Source organism: Piliocolobus tephrosceles, chromosome 14, assembly GCF_002776525.5.
Source record: "Piliocolobus tephrosceles isolate RC106 chromosome 14, ASM277652v3, whole genome shotgun sequence".
NCBI lineage: Eukaryota > Metazoa > Chordata > Mammalia > Primates > Cercopithecidae > Piliocolobus > Piliocolobus tephrosceles.
In genome coordinates, this window is record NC_045447.1 from 83,495,573 (window position 1) to 83,514,265 (window position 18,693).

The window sequence follows — 18,693 nt, forward strand, 5'->3', positions numbered from 1 at the left end:
GGATTCAACTCTAATTTATACATAAACACAAAGACTTTGTGTGACTCTAATACACATCAAACATTTCAAGAATAATACCGTGTGAACTGAGAGAAGATGTTATTTTGCTTCATTCAGCACTTCACCAGGAGGAAGCTTCATGACTTTGGAAAATCGTCAACATCAGTGCTGTTGTGGTATCTGTGCTGCCGATAAATCACATACCTATCAACCTGCACATGTGCTGTCGTGCATGGTGATTCTGCATGTGCTTGTAGACACATACATGTTATTTAGCCCTCAATTTGAAATGTCAACTAGAAAGTGTTCACGATATCCCACTGCACACTGTGTTCTGCTACATTCAAGCTTAATCAAGTAGGTATAAGCATCTTGACTACCTCATTATGCCTTTCAGAATGGTTGCGCCAGAGCGTTTATTAATACATATTGTAATATGGTTTTATTTTAGCTTGCTTTCCACTTATCTTTCCTTTATATTACATTTATGGCCACAATTTGATTATTCTGTGAAAGATTTTTCAATAGGGGAGGTTATATTAGCTATGAATTTCATTTCAGGATAGTAATGGGTCATTAATAAAATATTTATTATAGAAAGGGAGTGTTGGGTCTAACAGAGTTGAGAACTCTGACTGGTCCAACCCTGCGTTTTCCAGTTGAGGAGATGGAGGCCCAGAGACACAAAGGAACCTCTCAAGGTCACACAGCTTACAGGAGGTGGCACTGACTTCTGCACTGGGCTTTGATAGCTTTTCCCTGCATTAATTAAGCAACATTATTAATCCAGACAGCCAAGAGCAACTGAGCACTTCTCATGTGGCTATGCTGCAGTAAATGCTATACAAGGTATATACTATGAAAAGTAAATGCTATACAAGGACCATCACTGAATCTGCATATCATTTCTATGACAGCTATTAGTATGACTGGTCCACAGTCTTTCACTTGGAATGTGAGAGGCTCTGTTTCAGAATTCAAAACATTTCTAATTTTAGAAAGGTAGCAGGGTGCAAATACTGGACATTGTGCCATAACCTCCCTTAGGGTCTGGGGAAGTACACAGAGCACAGTAACATTTCTGTGGCAAAATGTGTAAGATTCATGGTAAGCTGGACAAATCCTATAAATGGCCTCCTGGCAGGCAAGGCAGGTTTATCAGTCACCTGACTGCAAAAATCCCTTTTGTTTCTCAGAGCTTTCTAGACTTTGGAACTATGGATCTGTATTATGTATTAGTGTCCCCACTGGGTAGACCTGGATATGGAGGTTGAAGGGTTAAACTGCACACTTCCTGAGAAGGGGCTGGGGGCTGAACCCAGAGCCCATCCTCCTGCCCACCACACTGGACAGCTTCTCTGTGAAATTCTGATGGGCAGAAAAACAAAGCCAAACCAGAACATCTCTAGAGCAGTGTTTTAAAAACACAATTCTAACCTCCACTCCTCTTTCCCCACCTTTCCTAAATGTTGCTAAAAGCACCTTATTAACAGCAAAACAGGAACTTTCCATGTGGCTGGCTATGGGAAAAGAAATACTAAACTTTTCTCACTGTGAGAATCTGGTGACTTTACAAGTCACATCAAGAACTACCACTGTCCACCTATTGTAAAACCGGAAGGAGTAAGGCATTGCTTTCAGCATCAGAGAGGTGCATGTAGACAAACTGAAAAATATATACCTGGGAATGTGACCAGTTGACTTCCCGATCACCATTAGCGGATGCCCCTGGTGAATGCACTGGCTACTGAGATTTATGGACCACTAGCCATGTGCCACACATCAGGCTTTAACTGCAGTATCTATGAGAGTGCCGCAGCAGCCTGGCGAGGGAGGCACTATCGTCCTGCAGAAGAGGAGCCTGAGGCTTAGTGACTGCACAGCTTGGATGAGGAAGGACTCAAGCCCAGCTTGCCCAGTTCTGGAGCCAGCACACTCTGGCCCTGCTCTAGTGAAAGCAAAGGGGTAAGATTCCAGGTCCACTCTTGCTTACCTCTTGCTTCTCCATTCTTTCCTTTCTTCCCTGGCGGACCCAAGGGCACCCCAAGGAGAAGAAACCTCTCCCTAAGAGCTCCAGCCAGATGGAGGTGGCGGTCGGGCCTACAGGGATCCTCGATCCCTGTAACTCTGTCTTTTCACTGGCCCGCAGGACACAGGAGGCTTAAAAGTCCAAATTTTCACTCTTTTGGAACTTTGTGGGAACCTCCTAAAACTCATTTTCCCCCCGTTTGCATGTTGGCCTCAGTTTTACAGGAACAGTAGGGAGAATGGCAGGCAGAGGCATTTCAAGCTCTCTGTCCTCCCAGTGACCTTGTCCTGTGGCTGCTTTCTAGAGAACAAGACCAGTAAAGGATGGTGACAGTGTTGGCATCCCCTCTCTGTGCCCACAGCCCCGACAGCTCTGGTTCCCTGGAGAAAAAAGCAGGATGGCTGCTGACACCTAACTTCCAAGAGGAAGGCAATTTCTGCAGCTAGATGAATGCTGTACTGGAGAAGAATGGCCTCTTTGAAGGAACCAAGGCTACAAGACGCCATCTTCTCTTCACAGATCAGGACTCTGTGCTCCATGTGAGAAACAGCTTATTCCTCTGCGTCAGGAGGAAGCATGAGCACAGTCAAAAGCAATGGCCCTCAGGGGGTGGGTGAGTTTTCTGCTGTTAAAGATTACTATGGGGCTGTGGCCTCCCCTGGGAGGCAGCTTCTGAGGCCCAGGATGGTGAGGGGAAGTAGGGGAGCACCTAGGAGCAGCTCAGGTGCTAATGCAGTTTGCAGCCTGGTGGCCTCACTAGCAGCTTGGATTACAACCCTGAAAGCAGGCCAAATGAAAAAATGGCTTCTGTTGTAAACAAATTTTCTCTGTTAACCACATCACCCAGAGAAATGGAGCTTAGGAATCACTGACTTTGTGCCAGGAGGAGGAGCTGGTTTTCCTAAGGACTGGGGTAGGCAGTGCTGTTGTTTGCTGGGGAGGGACAGGGATGCTAACTTTCCTGTAGCCCAGAGGATGGTCCTGGACCACAAAGAACTCTCCTCCCCAAATGCCCTCATGCTTGGGCAGACCTGCTCAAACCCCTACAGGGGGGCCAAATTCTTCCTACTCTTCACCTCATCCCAAAGTCTCTAATAACTCGGCCTCCTTTCCCTTCCTCAAAGGGAAAGCAGCTAGCCCCTGACTCAGGGCCTTCACACCTGCTCCTTCCTCATTCTCACTTTATTCAGGTCTCTGCTCCAAGGTCACCTCCTCAAGCGAGGGCTCTGTTGATCACCCTACCTGACATAGCCCCTGTTCCTCCATCCCTTGACCCTGTTTTATTTGTCTGTGGAGCACTCCCCACTACCCAATTTTACATTAAGTATATTTACCTATTGATTTTCTGTCTCCTTTCAGCCCTTGCAATGAGTACCCTGTCTGTTTTATTCAGACTTGTATCTCTAGTGCTGGAACAGTGCCTGACACACAGTATGTGCACAATACATGTTTCATGTGTGATGAATTAGATGGAATCAGGTTCTGAAAAGTCAAGAGAACCTAACCCAGAAGGAGATCAAAGGAAGCAACCCTTACATCCTCAGACTCGAAGACGTGGCAGATCATCTTGTACTGCCTTTTCCCATCCTGGGATGGGTGGGACGCTTCCACGTTCTCCTGGGAGTTGGAACGAGGCATCCGCCGGCGGGCCATCAGCACAACGATGTTCCCAATGTCCGCAATGTAGGAAATGGTCCTCAGAGGGTGGTCCATCATTGTCTCCTGGAGGCAGGAGGAGAGGGCGGGTAAGTCCAGCTCGGCATCTAACGACCCAAGAGAGCGCCTGCCACCCCAGAGCCAGTCAAGGATGTTCACATGCAGGGTGGGCTCCAGGGCTCACTGCAAAGCCCATGCTGAGGGATTAATGGATCCCCATCCAGGCCTGAGGGCATTTCCCTTGGCTAACCAAGAGCAAGAAATGATCTGTGGCAGGTGAAAAGAAATAAGAAATTCTAAACAGTAGAATCTCTTGTGGGGAAGTTAAAAAAAAAGACAGAAAAAAAACAAAATGGCATGGCTGTTTCTGTTTTTGTGTGCAGGAGTGTATGAGTGATTTTCAACCCAATTTCTTAAAAGACGAATGTGTCCACATTAATGAATCCTCTGATTAAAATTTCTGAAAATGCTAAACGTCATCCATGTCTTAGGGGCGTTTTTGGGCTTTAAGAAAGAATCCCAAACCCCATCCAGCAGCAGGCACTGTGAACACCACCTTCTAGCTCACTGGGGCCCAGCATCTGGGGACAGCCACTCTACCGACACATGCATCTCTGAGTTACGATGCCACTAAGCTTCCCCCTGGGAAAGCTGGAAGCCAGCTGATACCTGTGTGTCAGCGTTCAGCACTTTGATTCTCTGGGTAGAAATGAAGAGATCCACCTCAGTCATTGGCTGAGATTCGCCTTCAGGAGCCTGAGAAGAAAAAATGCACCAAGAGAAAGTTTGACCACACTGCCCTGACCCAGATGCAGAAGGAGTCAGGTTAGCTCACACAGAGGCACCAAGACACAGTTACCAGAACAGCAATACAGACTCTAGGCTTAAACTGCCAAAGCTGAAGGTACCACACAGAGGATGGACACATGGACAAGAGTTAGCACCTCTAGGTTACAGGGAAAAATGCAGAATCCCCTTTTCTTCCTCCCCTATATAAGCAGTAACTCACTGCAGTAGATTTCACTCTTTGAACGATGATGGCAAGTGGCCCTCTCTGTAAGGGTTTTGGAGCCCAACAGATTGAAGAAATAGGGCAAAAAACTCATACCAAAAGACCTTGGGGAAGTCGCTTAGAATTTGCCTCTGCTTGAGCCGATGGAAGACAATGTTCATAGCAGCTGCAAATGAAGCCATTTGGATGCAGTTCTGGTAAGAGGGTCTTTACATTTTACACACCACCCCAGCAACACAGAAGCAGTCCTGAAGCCACCCCATTAAGAAAGAGCCCCAGCGCCTCAACGTCCCAGGAGTAGTAGTTCATAAGCACCTAGAAGCTCCACAACCAAAAAGCGCAGTCTGCTTCATTTAGGGCTTAACTCTGTACATGTATGGTTATTAGCGAGTTTTCTTTTTTGCATCCAGCAATCTGACAAATCCACAAATCAAGCATAACTATAATCAAACAGACTCAAGTCCCTGCCACATCGATGCTCCTGAATGGTTGGAACTTCCATACTACTATACGATTCATTTAGCATCTCCAATCTGCTCCCTGTCGTTCCTCTGAAGTGAAATGACTAATGAGCAACAGAAAACGGCCACCTTTGGCAACTGAGTTTTGAGAAATGCTGGCTTATGGGGGCGGTTCAAAAAGAAATCTGAACAAAAACTTGCTGGATGCAGAAAACAAAAACACGAAAATATAAAAAGGTAAAACAGAAACGAATGAAAAGAACAGGCATAACACCAAGCTGATGAAGTTGTTTGTACTGCACCTTCTTCCTGCTTTTGGCTAATTTCTGGGCCATCTGCTTAGCATGGAACAAACAGAGACAGGAGAATAGTTAGAAAGAATTTGCAGAGACTCAAAGTCAAAAAGGGAATTGACAAACTAATACTGAATAGTGGCATAAAGCGTTTCTGTGGGAAGAGGACTGGCTTTTAAAAATCCCAGTCTAAAGATAATCAATGTCGTAATTCAGAATTTAGTATGTGGGAAGTGGTGAAGTGAGACAAAGGAAATGTGTTGAGTGCTTCTTATACTTAATTGCGATTGATCTTTCCAAAGAACCAAGTTTTGGTTCTGTTAATTTTCTTTATTGTAGGCCTGGTTTTCTATTTCACTGATTTCAGCATAGACCTTTATCTCCTTCTACTTTCTTTGGGTTTAATTTGCTGACTTCTCAGCTTCCTAAAAACTTAAATTATGGCTTTTCAAACTTTATTCTGATATTCAAAGCTATGAATCTCCCTCTAAGCATTGCTTTGGATGTATTCCACAAATTTTTGTGTGTTTCAACTTAATCATTATTCCATTAATTTTTTTTTTCAAATTTCCACTGCAATTTCTTCTTAGAACCCTGGATTATTTAGAATTGTATTATTAATTTTGATACATTTGGGGATTTTCTAGTTATTTTTTATTTACTATTTTTTTTTGAGATGGAGTTTTGTTCTTGTTGCCCAGGCTGGAGTGCAATGGCGTGATCTTGGCTCACCGCAACCTCCGCCTCCCAGGATCAAGAGATTCTACTGCCTCAGCCTCCCGAGTAGCTGGGATTATAGGCATGCGCCACCACACCTGGCTAATTTTTGTATTTTTTAGTAGAGATGGGGTTTCTCCACGTTTCCCAGCCTGGTCTCGAATTCCCGACCTCAGGTGATCCACCTGCCTCGGCCTCCCCAAGTGCTGGGATTACAGGTGCGAGCCACCACGCCTGGCCTCTAGTTATCTTTTTCTATTGATTTTGGAATTAATTCCACTGTGGTCAGAGTACACAGTCTGTATGTCAATCTTCTGAAATATGCTGAGGCTTAGTTGTATGTTCCAGTACATGACTGACTTTGATGGATGTGTCATGTGGACTTCAACATATGCATTCTGTAGTTGTTGGGGACAGTGTTCCATCAATGACAATTACGTCGATTAAGTTGGTTAAGAGTATTGTTCAAACCTTCTGCGTACTTGCTGTTCTTTAATCTGCTTGTTCCATCATTTATTGAGTGCGTCAAAACCTCCAGCTGTTATGTGGATTTGTCTGTGTATCCTGATTCTGTCAATCTTTACTTTATCTTACAGCTATGTTATAAGGCACGCACATATGTAGGATGGTATGCCTGCTTGATAAATTGATCCTTTCATTGTTCTCCCTCTTTATCTCTAGTAATACTTCTTGCCTTAAATTTGTGTAATATTAATGTAGTTTACATCTAACTAAAAATGGATGTACCATACTCCCTTTTGCTCACAATTAAAAGACAGCATAGTTGATAAAAGCAGAGAGTGGGGCTGGATTGTCCAAAACCAAGACCTGGCTCTGCCATTTACTAGCTGTGTGACTTTGAGGCAAGCCACTGAACAGCTCTGTGCCTCAGTTTCTTCATCTGCAAAATGAAGATAAAAATAGTATCTACCTCACAGGGCTGTTTTGAGGACAAAATGAATACATGCAAAGCTCTTCAGTGCCTCGTACATTCTAAGCACTATATTTGTGTTTGCTGTTATATGATTATAATCGACCTAGGTCATGATGCAATTTCTTGCCTTTTGCTCAGGCTTGCTATTTATACAGATCTTCTACAAATAATGGTGAGTCAATGGCCAAACTGCAGACGCTGTTGTGGTAATGGGAGTGGGGTGTAGGAAGAACTGCTCTCTCATATTCCTGGGTACTCACCTGATAGAAAAGCTCCTCTGCTCTCAGCAGCACATCTCTGTTTCATTAGTGACTAAAATATGTTGCCTATACTGCCTCATTGTAGAGAAACTGGATGAGTCAGCCATCCAGACACCACATAGCGAATCTCCGGTACACCCGGGAAACTAGGGCAACCGCACTCCCGCACAGATGCCCTGCTGTTCTTACTGGTGGCCATGAGTTCACTGTGAATAGTCTGCTCTGAAAAAGTCTGAAGGTAGCAACTGTGTCATCCTGACTGCTGCACATTGCAGTGGAAATATTTCTGCACCTGGGAAGTGACCGTATGCTGATGTTATACCACGCCACACCACGAGGATTCCCATGTGGAATCCGAGTCTGGCCAGGGATGTTCTGACTGGCGTCAGTTATAACCTGCATAACTGACAGCTGGGAGATCGTTAATGTTTGTTTGACCTTGACCTCTCCTGAAATGATATGGCAGCAATATAGGAATTTCCATTACTTTGGATACCAAACCTAACAGCTGTTGGTCAAAATTCAACTCTAGGGAACCGATTTGAAAGAACTCTTTCAAAAGAAAATAGGTTCCACCATCTCTCGAGTACCCAAATTCCTTTTTTTTTTTTTTTTTTGGAACTGGGTTTTGGGGAAGGGGACCAAAAGGGAAACTTAGTTTTTTATAAAGGGGCTCTGAAGAATTTTTTTTGTGGGGGGGGGGGGGGGGGGGGGACAGAGTCTCGCTCTTTCGCCCAGGCTAGAGTGCAGTGGTGCCATCTCGGCTCACTGCAACTTCTGCCTCCCAGGTTCAACCAATTCTCGTGCCTCAGCCTCCTGAGTAGCTGGGATTACAGGCACCTGCCACCATGCCCAGCTAATTTTTGTATTTTTAGTAGAGACGGGGTTTCACCATGTTAACCAGGCTGATCTCGAACTCCTGATCTCAGGTGATCCACCCACCTTGGCCTCCCATAGTGCTGGGATTACAGGTGTGAGCCACCGCGCCTGGCCTGAAACAGTTTTTATGAAGTTAAAAATATTCTGTGGATTTAGAGTAATACCATCTTTAAATCACTCATGATATCCAAGTACCCTACAATAAATTATAACTTAAAATTTAAATATAACATCACAGAAGACGGGAGAGTTGGAGCCAGAATGAGAAATTAGGGTAGCAGAAAGGGGTCCAAGAGAAACATAAGGCCAGCATGCATTTTTAAGCCAGGAATGACAACATCTATTTAAACCCTTGTGTTTCATGGGATTGATCATGGCTTACCACATGGCGGGGTGTGGTGCAAAGGACAAACTGCAGCACCACCCACCCACTTACTCCATCCACAATGTGTACTGAGTTTCTGCCGTTGTTAAGACACTCTAGATTAGTCGTGCCAGGGATGCTCCTGACTGTTCTATCTTTTCTTTCCCCACTGACATTTACTGAGAACTTGTTATGTGCCAGAATCCTTCGAAGTATTTCCCATAAATCAGTGTAAAAGCTTACAACACCCCTGTGAGCTACTACCCTGCTAGGTGGTAAACCATGATCAATCCCATGAAACACGAGGTTAAGGAGATGTTGTCATTTCTGCCTACATTATGTTATCCTCATTTTTCAGAAGAGGGAAATGTGGCACAGAGAGGCTAATTAACTTGCCCCAGGTCACACAGCTGTGAAGTGGCAGAACAGAGATTCAAATTCTGGCACTCTCACTCCACTGTAAACCCCTAGTTGTGCAACTGGGGCAAGCTTGTCATCTGTAAACTTCTCCATTTGTCTATACCATGGGGTGAACAATACCTACCTCACAATATTCTCTACCTCATCCATTTTGAGGAGTAAATGAGATTGAGATAATGCATGTGAAGGGCCTAATACTTTACTGATGATAGACTTTTTCAACTAAGCTGGGAAATGATACAACTTAGGCCAAGCTATAATGATAGATATTTTACTTCTACAATGAAATCGTAATTTTGAGACAATCATAAAAGAATGAAAAAATCTGATCTTTGGGACAGGCTAGTTAAGATGGATATATGAATATTTGATAATGAATGCAGCTTGCCAAAATGCATGGACCGCAAGATACCTAAACACCATTTATAATCCAATTGCATATACTTCATAGGAAGAATGGAGGCACACCACCACACTCTGGGTGGATGGACATGAAGCAGTCTCTGTGATTCAGGTAGGGCTCAGCAGGCCACCCTATCTTCTGGCTGAAGAGCAGAGAATGAAGTGGGAATGAGAGTGGAAGGCAAGGTAGAGATGCAGTGGAGAGCAGGGAAGACAAGTGAGCTCATTGTGCTGGCTTCCAGTCAGGCTCTCTCTAGATAGGGGGTAGGCATGAGTCCCACACTGTTAGGGAAGAGGTGTGTTTCTATCTAGGGCACATTAAGGACTTTGCGCACATAGCGCAAAGCTCTCTCTAGAAGTTTCTCCCAAAACATGTTCCAGAGAATACTACCAATAAGACAGGTATCTATCAAATAGTGACAATTAGCAGGTATCTATCGCATGGTAACAATGTATTCTGTGCTCAAGTAATATGGGAGCTGCTAGTTAAAGTGAATGAAATCTTCTTAGCGCAGGACTTCTCAGAGCCTTTAAGAGGAAGACATCTGTAGCAAATATCTGAAAAGGAGATTATTTTCTTGAGCTCATTTGCCAGTGGAACTCTATTAGTGACAAGCACTTAGCCTGACTAGAATGCTGCAGGGCACAGTGGGAGGAAAGATGCTTCACACACTGGCAGGTCCACCTTCTCCAAGGCAGTGGTTCCCAAACGCTGGTGCAGAGCGGAATCTCCTGGACAGCTTGTTAAAACACAGACTCCTGGGTGCCACCTTCTGAGTTTCTGACTCAGTAGGTTTGGGGTTGGGCCTGAAAACCTTTACTTCCAATAAGTTCATAGGCAATGCTGATGCTACTGGTCCAGGGATCACGCTTTGAGAACCAGAGCTGTAATGCAATCCCCTAAAGTACATGAGGGCTCTCTGGAAGGATATTACTTCTCAAAAATGATGACCAACAAAGGCAGAATGAACACATTAGGGAGGGACCAAAGACCAAAACAAACAAACAAAATTTAATGGCAGATGTCTTCTAATTCTGCGATTGTCCTCAGATATGTCATCTCTTAAATTGTGGTAGATAGAAAAGCCTTTAAATTTCAGAGCCCTCAGCTTACCTTGTATTATTGTTATCTAACATTCTTTTTGGCTTCTTTTTACTGCAAGTTTCTCAAGCTCAAGAACTGCGTATTGGTTAATTTTCGTTCCGAAAGGGCCTATCACAGGAGTCTGCACAGCAACAGTTGGCATTTGGGGCCAAATTCCTTTGTTTCTTTTCACATTAAGTAGAAAATACCTGGCCAAACTGCAGCTCCAAATTCTCTCTCCATGTGGCAAATGAATCTTATAAGTTTTTTGTTAAATTAAGAAAACAGTAATTTTCAAAACCCCAAGTCCAAGTCCAATGAGCAATGTTCAATTTTAGTATAGTTGGTACTATGTGAGTGGCAGACACCACAATCGACAAATGGAACAGAAATTAAAGACTGCTTTGAAATGGAAACCTAAGCTTCAAGGTCAGCGTCTGTTCAGAGATAAAGCACCATGAGTACCAGGGCGCGTAGTGAGCAGTTTTCATTCACATCCAGCCACGTCCATCTGGTCAAACAAACAATGTAGGCAGAGGAAGAGAGGGACAAAACTGGGGTCCCTGAAGGGAGTGAGGAAAGAAGGAGGAATCAGAAAATAAAGGAGGAAACTACCCCCACCTTTGTTTAGGTGAAAGTGCCAAGCCAGAAATTACTAGTCAGCTTGGGGTTAAGGACGTTGCTAAATGGATTGCAAAATAGATCCACAGAGCTTTTCTTTCTCCTTCTTTCCTGGGTGGATGCTATAAAGTCTGCAGCTTTGCTATGCTCTGTGTCCTTTCTGCCAAGGTGGCCTAGAATAACTCATTCTGAAAGGTCAGTCTCTCTTTCAGAAACAGCGTGGCACCATCTTCCTTACAGAGCAGTGTCTGCCAGGCACATGTTGGCACCCGGTGCAAGCTCCTTCCATTTGAGCCCAGCCCAGCCTGCTCAGGATCAACACTCTTTGCCCCCAGCTTCCCTGTGCATTGATGAAGTCCATGTACGCTCCCTGACACAGTCACTTTTTGGAGAGTGCTCCCTTAAACAGGCATCTCCATTTACACTTGGAAAAGGCTTCTAGCTAGATGTAACGTCAACCAATCTGACGAGCATTTTAATAGACGTAAAAGGAACATGAAGCAGAAAATATTTAATGACAGGCAACAGTTCCTTCCAATGCATAGATGCACATTGTAAACTGATACTTATAAGTTATGAGTGAAATGTAACCATTTAATTTTACCACTCTATAATGAATTCCTCACGCCAGAGTAATTTGCTTGTAAAAATAAATATATGTTTTCCAGATGCGTATTCGGCTCTAGGCAGGTCTAAAATGTATTTATAATCAGAAAGCCTCTATCTTGCTTGTTCTGATCAACAGAGCCATCTAATTTTTTGTCCAAATGAACTGTGGAACTTTGGGATACCAATCCTTTGGAAGCTTTGAAGTAAAATCTCTGATTTCTTATGAGGCAGCTGGACTTTAAAGAAGGAATAACAACACCACTGTGGAAATAAGAAAAGATAATTCGCAATACAATTGGCACTGATGAGCTTTGGTACAGGGATGCTGTGTACCTTGAACACTGCTTTGTGTACAGTGATGTGCCCTGTGCCTGCTTTTTCCCTGTAAGGTCATCTCAGCACTACCTAAGTGTCATAAGGGGACTGGAAAGGCATAAATGTTCTATCTGTAGGAGTCCAAAGCTATCGGAGGGCTAATAAACAAGGTGTCCCAAATGAAACCTGAACCTTAAAACTTTGAAACCTTGATGGATAGAACCTAGAAAAACCTAACCTCAAAGCAACATGCAGTTTTCAACCTCAGGAGTCTTCAGTACTGTTTTGGGGGCAGACTGCAGCTTTGTTCTGGAAGATTTGCCTGAATGGGCTCTGGTAGCATTCCTTGATACTGGCTCTTTGGCATTTTGGTAGAGATAAAATCTTTGTTTTGTGGCTCTGCCCTGGACGTTATAGAGTCTTGAGCACACCTGGCTCTGGCCCAGTAAATGCCCCCAGTTACCGTGACAAGCAGAGGTGCCCCCACTCATTTCCAAACACATCTTCTAAAGGCAGTCCCTGTCTATCAGAGACTCCAAGTGAGGCACACCAGACTTTTGGGCTTCCACCAAACCTGGGGAAGCTAAGAGCACCATTCACCTGGAAGCCCAGGTGGCATATCTGGTAACCATGGGGCACATGGAGTCAGAACTATGTCTCTATGTCTCTTTGATTTAAAGTTCTCTGCTCTGTACAAAATAGGATGTGACTGTGCCTGAAAAGCAGCTTATTCTCTCTGAGAGGCTTGTGGGTTGTTGCTTTGAATGCTGTGCCTGGAAGACAAATAAATTAAGATGGAGAAGACCTTGGGGAGACTTTCTGGCACAATGTCACCACTTTATAGAAACGGGAAGACAGCAAAAGGGAACTAGGCCAAGCTTGGATGGGCGGCTCCCCAAGAACCTGGTGAAGTTCTATCTGCAGCATTGTTTAGTCTCAAAGTCCTAAAAGGTATGAAGGTCAGACTGTCTCAAGGCGTTGTACTGTTGGGAGCCATAGGGCAAGACACATCTCTTTGGGCAGGGGGTGCGGCTTACCTTAAAAGAACTGGACCCTCCCACGGTCCATCATTCTGGGAGAGGCTAATTCTAGAAGAAGACAAACACCACAGAAATGGGCCTTATGGCAGCAGGGCCTCTGAGGCACAGGCAAGGTTTGTGTGCCCCAGATGAAGTGGCTGAGTAGATCCCTGACACATGGAAGGAACTAAAAGGTCCTGTCAGTAATCCTGACACTAGGTCTGGCCTAGCAGGGTGGTGACAACAGCCACTCTTGAGGCAGTTGCAAATCACTCCTCCCTGGTTTATAAAAACATCAGTAGACATGTCAAAAGTTGCAGCATAGGCTTACTGTCCTAGGAGGAGTTAAGGGAACGGCCAGCTCTGAGCTTGGGGGAGAAGCATCTCCTCCAAGTGCAGAGAGGTGGTCAGATCAGTGGGTGACACACAGAGGCCCCAGCAGCAGGAGCGGCAGTGAGCAGCCTGAGGAGGAAGCCATGAGAGGGACATGGGGCCATTCACACAGCATCCTGGGAACTGCAGGATAACTGGACAGCTGAAGGTTCAGGGGCATCATAATTACGGTGTCGGTGATGCTATGAGCTGCTTATTATTTACCACATGGTGGAGTCTGGACACGTGACAATCATAAGAATCAGCCTGGGCAAGAGGCCCAAGCCAACTGCCTCTCCTCTGCAAGCACCTCCTGGAACTGTTGGTCACTTACTGTTCCTTTCTACCTCTCAGGCAGAAGGCAGCGGTCAGAGGTGTTCACATCTGCAGGCTTCCCCTGCACTCTGGCGGCACTCTGGCTGAGCTTGAGGACAAGGATCTCACTTTATCAGTTGCTGTTTTTCCTCCCTGCCAAGACCCTGCACAGCCCTGCATGTCTAAGTGCTCAAGGAATAATTTTTTCTTTGATTGCGAGATTAAGGAGTCTCAGTTACTGCGGTCTACCTGTCCCTCTTTCTCCTTCCACATTACCACACAAACACCAGGGTGCAGCCTGGAAGTGTATGAGAGAGAAGGTATGAAACACAGAGTGGCTCCTTGAGGGAAGAATCCATTTGGACCAGTTGAAACTGGATAAAACAGACTCTTGCAAGGCCTAACCTATTCCAATTTGCTGGAAATACCTGGTCCTGAACTTCTACCATGATGCTGTCCCTAGGGCTCTAGGTGACAATGGCCTCAAGGCTCGGGGAGGCTGCCCAGTGGTTCCAGGTACTGGTGGCACAATGGCAAGTGGATGACATGAATGTACCTTAAGTGTTCCTGGACTCCTGGTTTGCCCATTATTCTAGGTAGTTTTGGTATCGTGGTGGAGATTCTAGAGCTCTGCATTTCTGCATTTATTCATGGGAATAAACCGGTTCTGGATGGTTCAAACTAGTTGTGAATGACTTAAACCAGATGAGAGTGGTTCCTCCTGGATCAAACAGGCTCGTTCCTTTAATGTCTTGATTAAACAGATTCAAACATGTTATGACTGGCTCAAACTAGTTTAAACTGGATTAGCCTTGCACTGACCTTAGACTAGCCAGGTTAGATTTGATCAAAGGGTTCGCTGTCCTTGAAGCAAGCCAGTTCAATCTAGCTTGAACATGATGGACTGGTTCAAAAGCAATGCCACCTAGTTTGAACCAACTCTGTAACATGAATGTTTGCCACTGACCTCCAGCTGTCAGTGGAAATCCAGTGGTACATGTCGTGCACTTGAGACATAATACTCAAAATGGCATCCTTCCTCATTATATCAACTTTTCAAAGATTGTGATCATAAGTACTTCTTCTCAAGACTGGCCATTTATAACAACCTAAATAGATCATGTTTGTACAAAAAGACTCCAGTAGACTTTGGAAATTTTGTTAACAGGCACGTGGATAAGCACTGCCTGTGTGATATCATCTCAAACCATTCTCCTCTAAACTAGATGTGGAGCCGTGGCCAGTGCTGTAGACTGCTCAAGTGCCCACACCTGCCCACCATCCCTGCAGGAGCACCCAGATGTCCTCACCTTGATCCTGCTTACGGCTTCCTGGGCCTGCATCATGCGCACGTTTTTGGAAGGAGTTTTGTCTGAGAGCAGCTGGGTGGAGCCAAGGTAATTGGCAGCAAAAATGATTCCATCGATCAAGTCTTCGGGGTCGCAGGGTCCCGGAACTGTAACACACAGAGCCACAGTGAGGGAAGCCATCCTGGGGCGGGGCCTGCCAACCCCCTCAATGGCACATCACCCCTCTTCCGTGCCTCACCGCTGGCACACGTGAGGCAGAGCCAACCTCCTGGTCTAAGGCATCTCTCTGTGTCTATCTGCACCCACACCTCATTTTCAAATAGAAGGCACAGTTTCTAGAATAATTTGCTTCTCTAAAACCATTTACCATGGAAAGTGATGCAAATATTTACTTAAATATGGAACATAAAATTCACCAATAAAGCATACTGTTTCTCCTGTTAGACTGAGCTCTTAGGGGACAAAGACCATGTCATATTCACCTCTGACTCTCTTGTGTCTTACTGTCACCCAGGAGGTATCAACTAGATGTTTGCTGGATAAATGGTTAAGTAACTAGATGACTGTCTTTTTAGAAAAGCTTTTTACAGCAATTCCTATTACTTGCCCCCTATTCATATCTCTTCCTCCATGTAATCCATAATGGAAGAAACAAATTTATAGATCAGAAAATTAGGATATCTGTTTCAGAATGTCCAGATTCCTGTAATGGCTTCTGACCTCAATTGTGCAAGACAGATAACATGACCTCAAAGCCATGGTCCCACGCTGTCAATCTTGTTCACTTACAGGGTATAATGTTCTTGGCCTGTGCCTACACACAGACAGATTCCAAGGAAAATCAAATTTTCTGTTCTAATTTACCAGCCTTTTAAGTCAAACCTGTTTTAAATATTTTAATTGGGGGCACCTGATTCTAACCACAACTAGAATTGTAATTCTAATTGTAAACCCTAACTCGAAATTAAAACATGTCCGTGATTAACATATAACTGTATAACAGTCCACTTAAAAAGGTATTTTAATCTGCAATTGAAACATACATATTTTATTTTCTTTCTTTTTTTTGAGACAGGGTCTCACTCTCTTGCTCAGGCTGGAGTACAGTGGTGTGATCTCGGCTCACTGCAACCTCTGCCTCCCAGGTTCAAGGGATACTCCCACCTCAGCCTCCCAAGTGGCTGAAACTACAGGCACTACCATGCTTGACTAATTTTTGTAGTTTTTGTAGAGATGGAGTTTTGCCATGTTGCCCAGGCTGGTCTTGGACTCCTGGGCTCAAGCAATTTGCCCGCCTCAGCCTCCCAAAGTGCTGAGATTATAGGCATGAACCACCACGCCCGGCCCTGTGTATTTTATTTGCCTTGAGTGGTACATCTGGGGAGACTAAAATATACATTTTAACCCACTGTTAAAACCTCAGGGTCTTAAATTAGATAACTTGTAATGGAAACAATTTGCTTTTTCCTCTTGGAAGGCTAATCTGAAATGCTTTTTATTTTTACCCTTAAACATGAAGCTCATCTTGAGTTTACACAGCTGCTTCCTGTGCTGAACTACTTATCAGAGTACAGATGTAAAATAATCTACTCATTTATCTAAAACTAAGGTGGTGCTTGAAACAAAGAAATTAAAAGTGTTTTAGGAAGGGCTTTCACAAAACATCTATGTAGTAATTAAATAAGGAAGCCTGTTATTTGTCTTATTCTCCATTTTTACAAGCAAGACTTCGAGGCTAACACTGTGAGTGGTACACAGACAAATCTGCCTCCACTACTTACCAGTAATTCACACTCTACTCAACAGCCACAGGGGCCTGCTCTGAATCTTTTATAGATGTGAGATGGATTCGGGCTATATATGATATACAGGTTCAGTTGTATGGCAGGGAAGCATATAAAATAATATATGAACAGGTCTGAATCCACATTACACTTTATATAAAGTAAAAGACTGTCACTTCTTCTATGATAAGTTCCTGGTGATGCATTTCAGTGTTATTGAAACATAATCATTATTGCCAACCAGATATGGAGAAGAAAGATCTCATCTGGGAAATGAACTTTAAAAGTCTTCCATCTATTTTTTAAAAATCAACGTTAAAAGAAAAACAAAAACTAATTACCTTCTCTACAGGGCTTGTAACATCATAGATTCTTCTCTGATTTAGCCCTGAGAAGGTCCCTTTTTGACTACAGTAAGTGTGGGTATGGGGAAATGTTTAAAAGCAATCCAAATTATATTTAAATGACTGTAGAAATGCCAAGCAGCCAAGACACACAAATATCAGACCTAAACACATTTTGAGATATGATCTTATTGCCATTTATCCTTTCAGGAAATTGAATATAATTGAATGTCACTGTCACCGCATCACACCCAGAAAAATAAAAGCCCCAATTTCATAAATTCACTTTGGGCTCAGTGCTAGTATATTCTTACAAAGTTAAAAAAAATTAAACCCTTAATGATCCTGTGTCAGAGAATTGCAAGTTTTCTCTTGGCCTTTCAGAACGTGGTTTCCCTTTAGTGCTGCCTTCGGGTTGCTCTGTGGATGAGGGACTGCACACGTGACATCCTCACACTCAGGCTAACGTTGAGCCTGAAAAATCTCTAGGCCAGGGGGACGAATATGAAGAAGGGAGCTTTCAAACTTCAGAAAACTTCCCAGAGTGCTCTCACAGAATTTCAGAGCCTCACAAAAATGATGCAAATAATTTACAGATGACTGAAGAGAGAAACCTGAGTAACTAAACCAAAACTGTGAGCTTGTCCTGGGCTTTGAGCCCAAGGGTTCATGAAGGTTTATGAGCCCTGGTAACCCTTTCCCAGGCAGTGGAACACAATGACTGTTCACGCACAGGATCCAAAGGCCAGACACACCCTCAGAGAGATATCTGGGCATTCTCTGGCCTCCAGAAAAGGCTCCTTCAAGGAAATGGTGATGCACCCTCAGCACCACCTCTAGCCAGAGAGTTGAGTGCCTCTTTGTGAATGAGAAATGGTGCCTGATTTGGTGCCCCATTTGGATGGTATAATCTCCAGCTGGAGTGCAGAGCTTGGCTGAACTTTGGCTCCACTTGGCCTCTGAGTGCGTGCCCTTGTGCAGTGAGTAACCTGCACAACCAGGTGTGGCAGCCCCACAAAGACACCAGTTTCCAGAGAGAAGTATGGTGCCAGCCTGCCAATTCATAGCCTGGCTCTGCCCTGCCAACTGTGGGATCTTGGGCAAGTTATAATCTTGATGCCTCAGTCGTCTCATTATAACATGGGGATAATAATAAAACTCATTTCACAGGATTGATGTGAGGATTCAATTAGTTATTACATGGGAGGTGCTTAGAACAGAACCTGGCAGAGTAAGCATGCGGTAACCGTTACTATTACTAGCTCATCCACATAATAGATGAAAATTGCTGGGAAGGCTTTTCTTATTAAAAAAGACCAAAATTTCTACCTTAATGTTCATTCCCACTTGAATTTTTCTTATTGAATGTACGGGGTGCACAGGGACAGAATAAGGAGACTTGGGTTTTTGATCCAGTGTGACCACTGCTAAGCTGCACGACACTGGGTAAAGCCCACAGCTTCGACTCCAATTTCAGAGTCCTCATCCACATA

The 18,693-nt window shown here is 44.2% G+C and overlaps 1 protein-coding gene across 2 annotated transcripts in view; it reads right to left on the reverse strand.

Annotated features, from left to right (window-relative positions):
* The window catches only part of APBA1 (amyloid beta precursor protein binding family A member 1), a 224,381-nt gene that overhangs the window by 19,138 nt on the left and 186,550 nt on the right, over nucleotides 1–18,693 (reverse strand). Inside the window, exons 5-8 of one of the 2 annotated variants that reach the window (XM_023213244.3) lie at nucleotides 15,073–15,218; nucleotides 5,461–5,493; nucleotides 4,355–4,441; nucleotides 3,566–3,751 (exon numbers count right to left, since the gene is read on the reverse strand). In XM_023213244.3, coding sequence (XP_023069012.1) covers nucleotides 3,566–3,751; nucleotides 4,355–4,441; nucleotides 5,461–5,493; nucleotides 15,073–15,218 — 452 coding nt within the window. The remainder of the gene's footprint in view (nucleotides 1–3,565; nucleotides 3,752–4,354; nucleotides 4,442–5,460; nucleotides 5,494–15,072; nucleotides 15,219–18,693) is intronic. The other variant, XM_023213245.2, reaches the window with a different exon arrangement.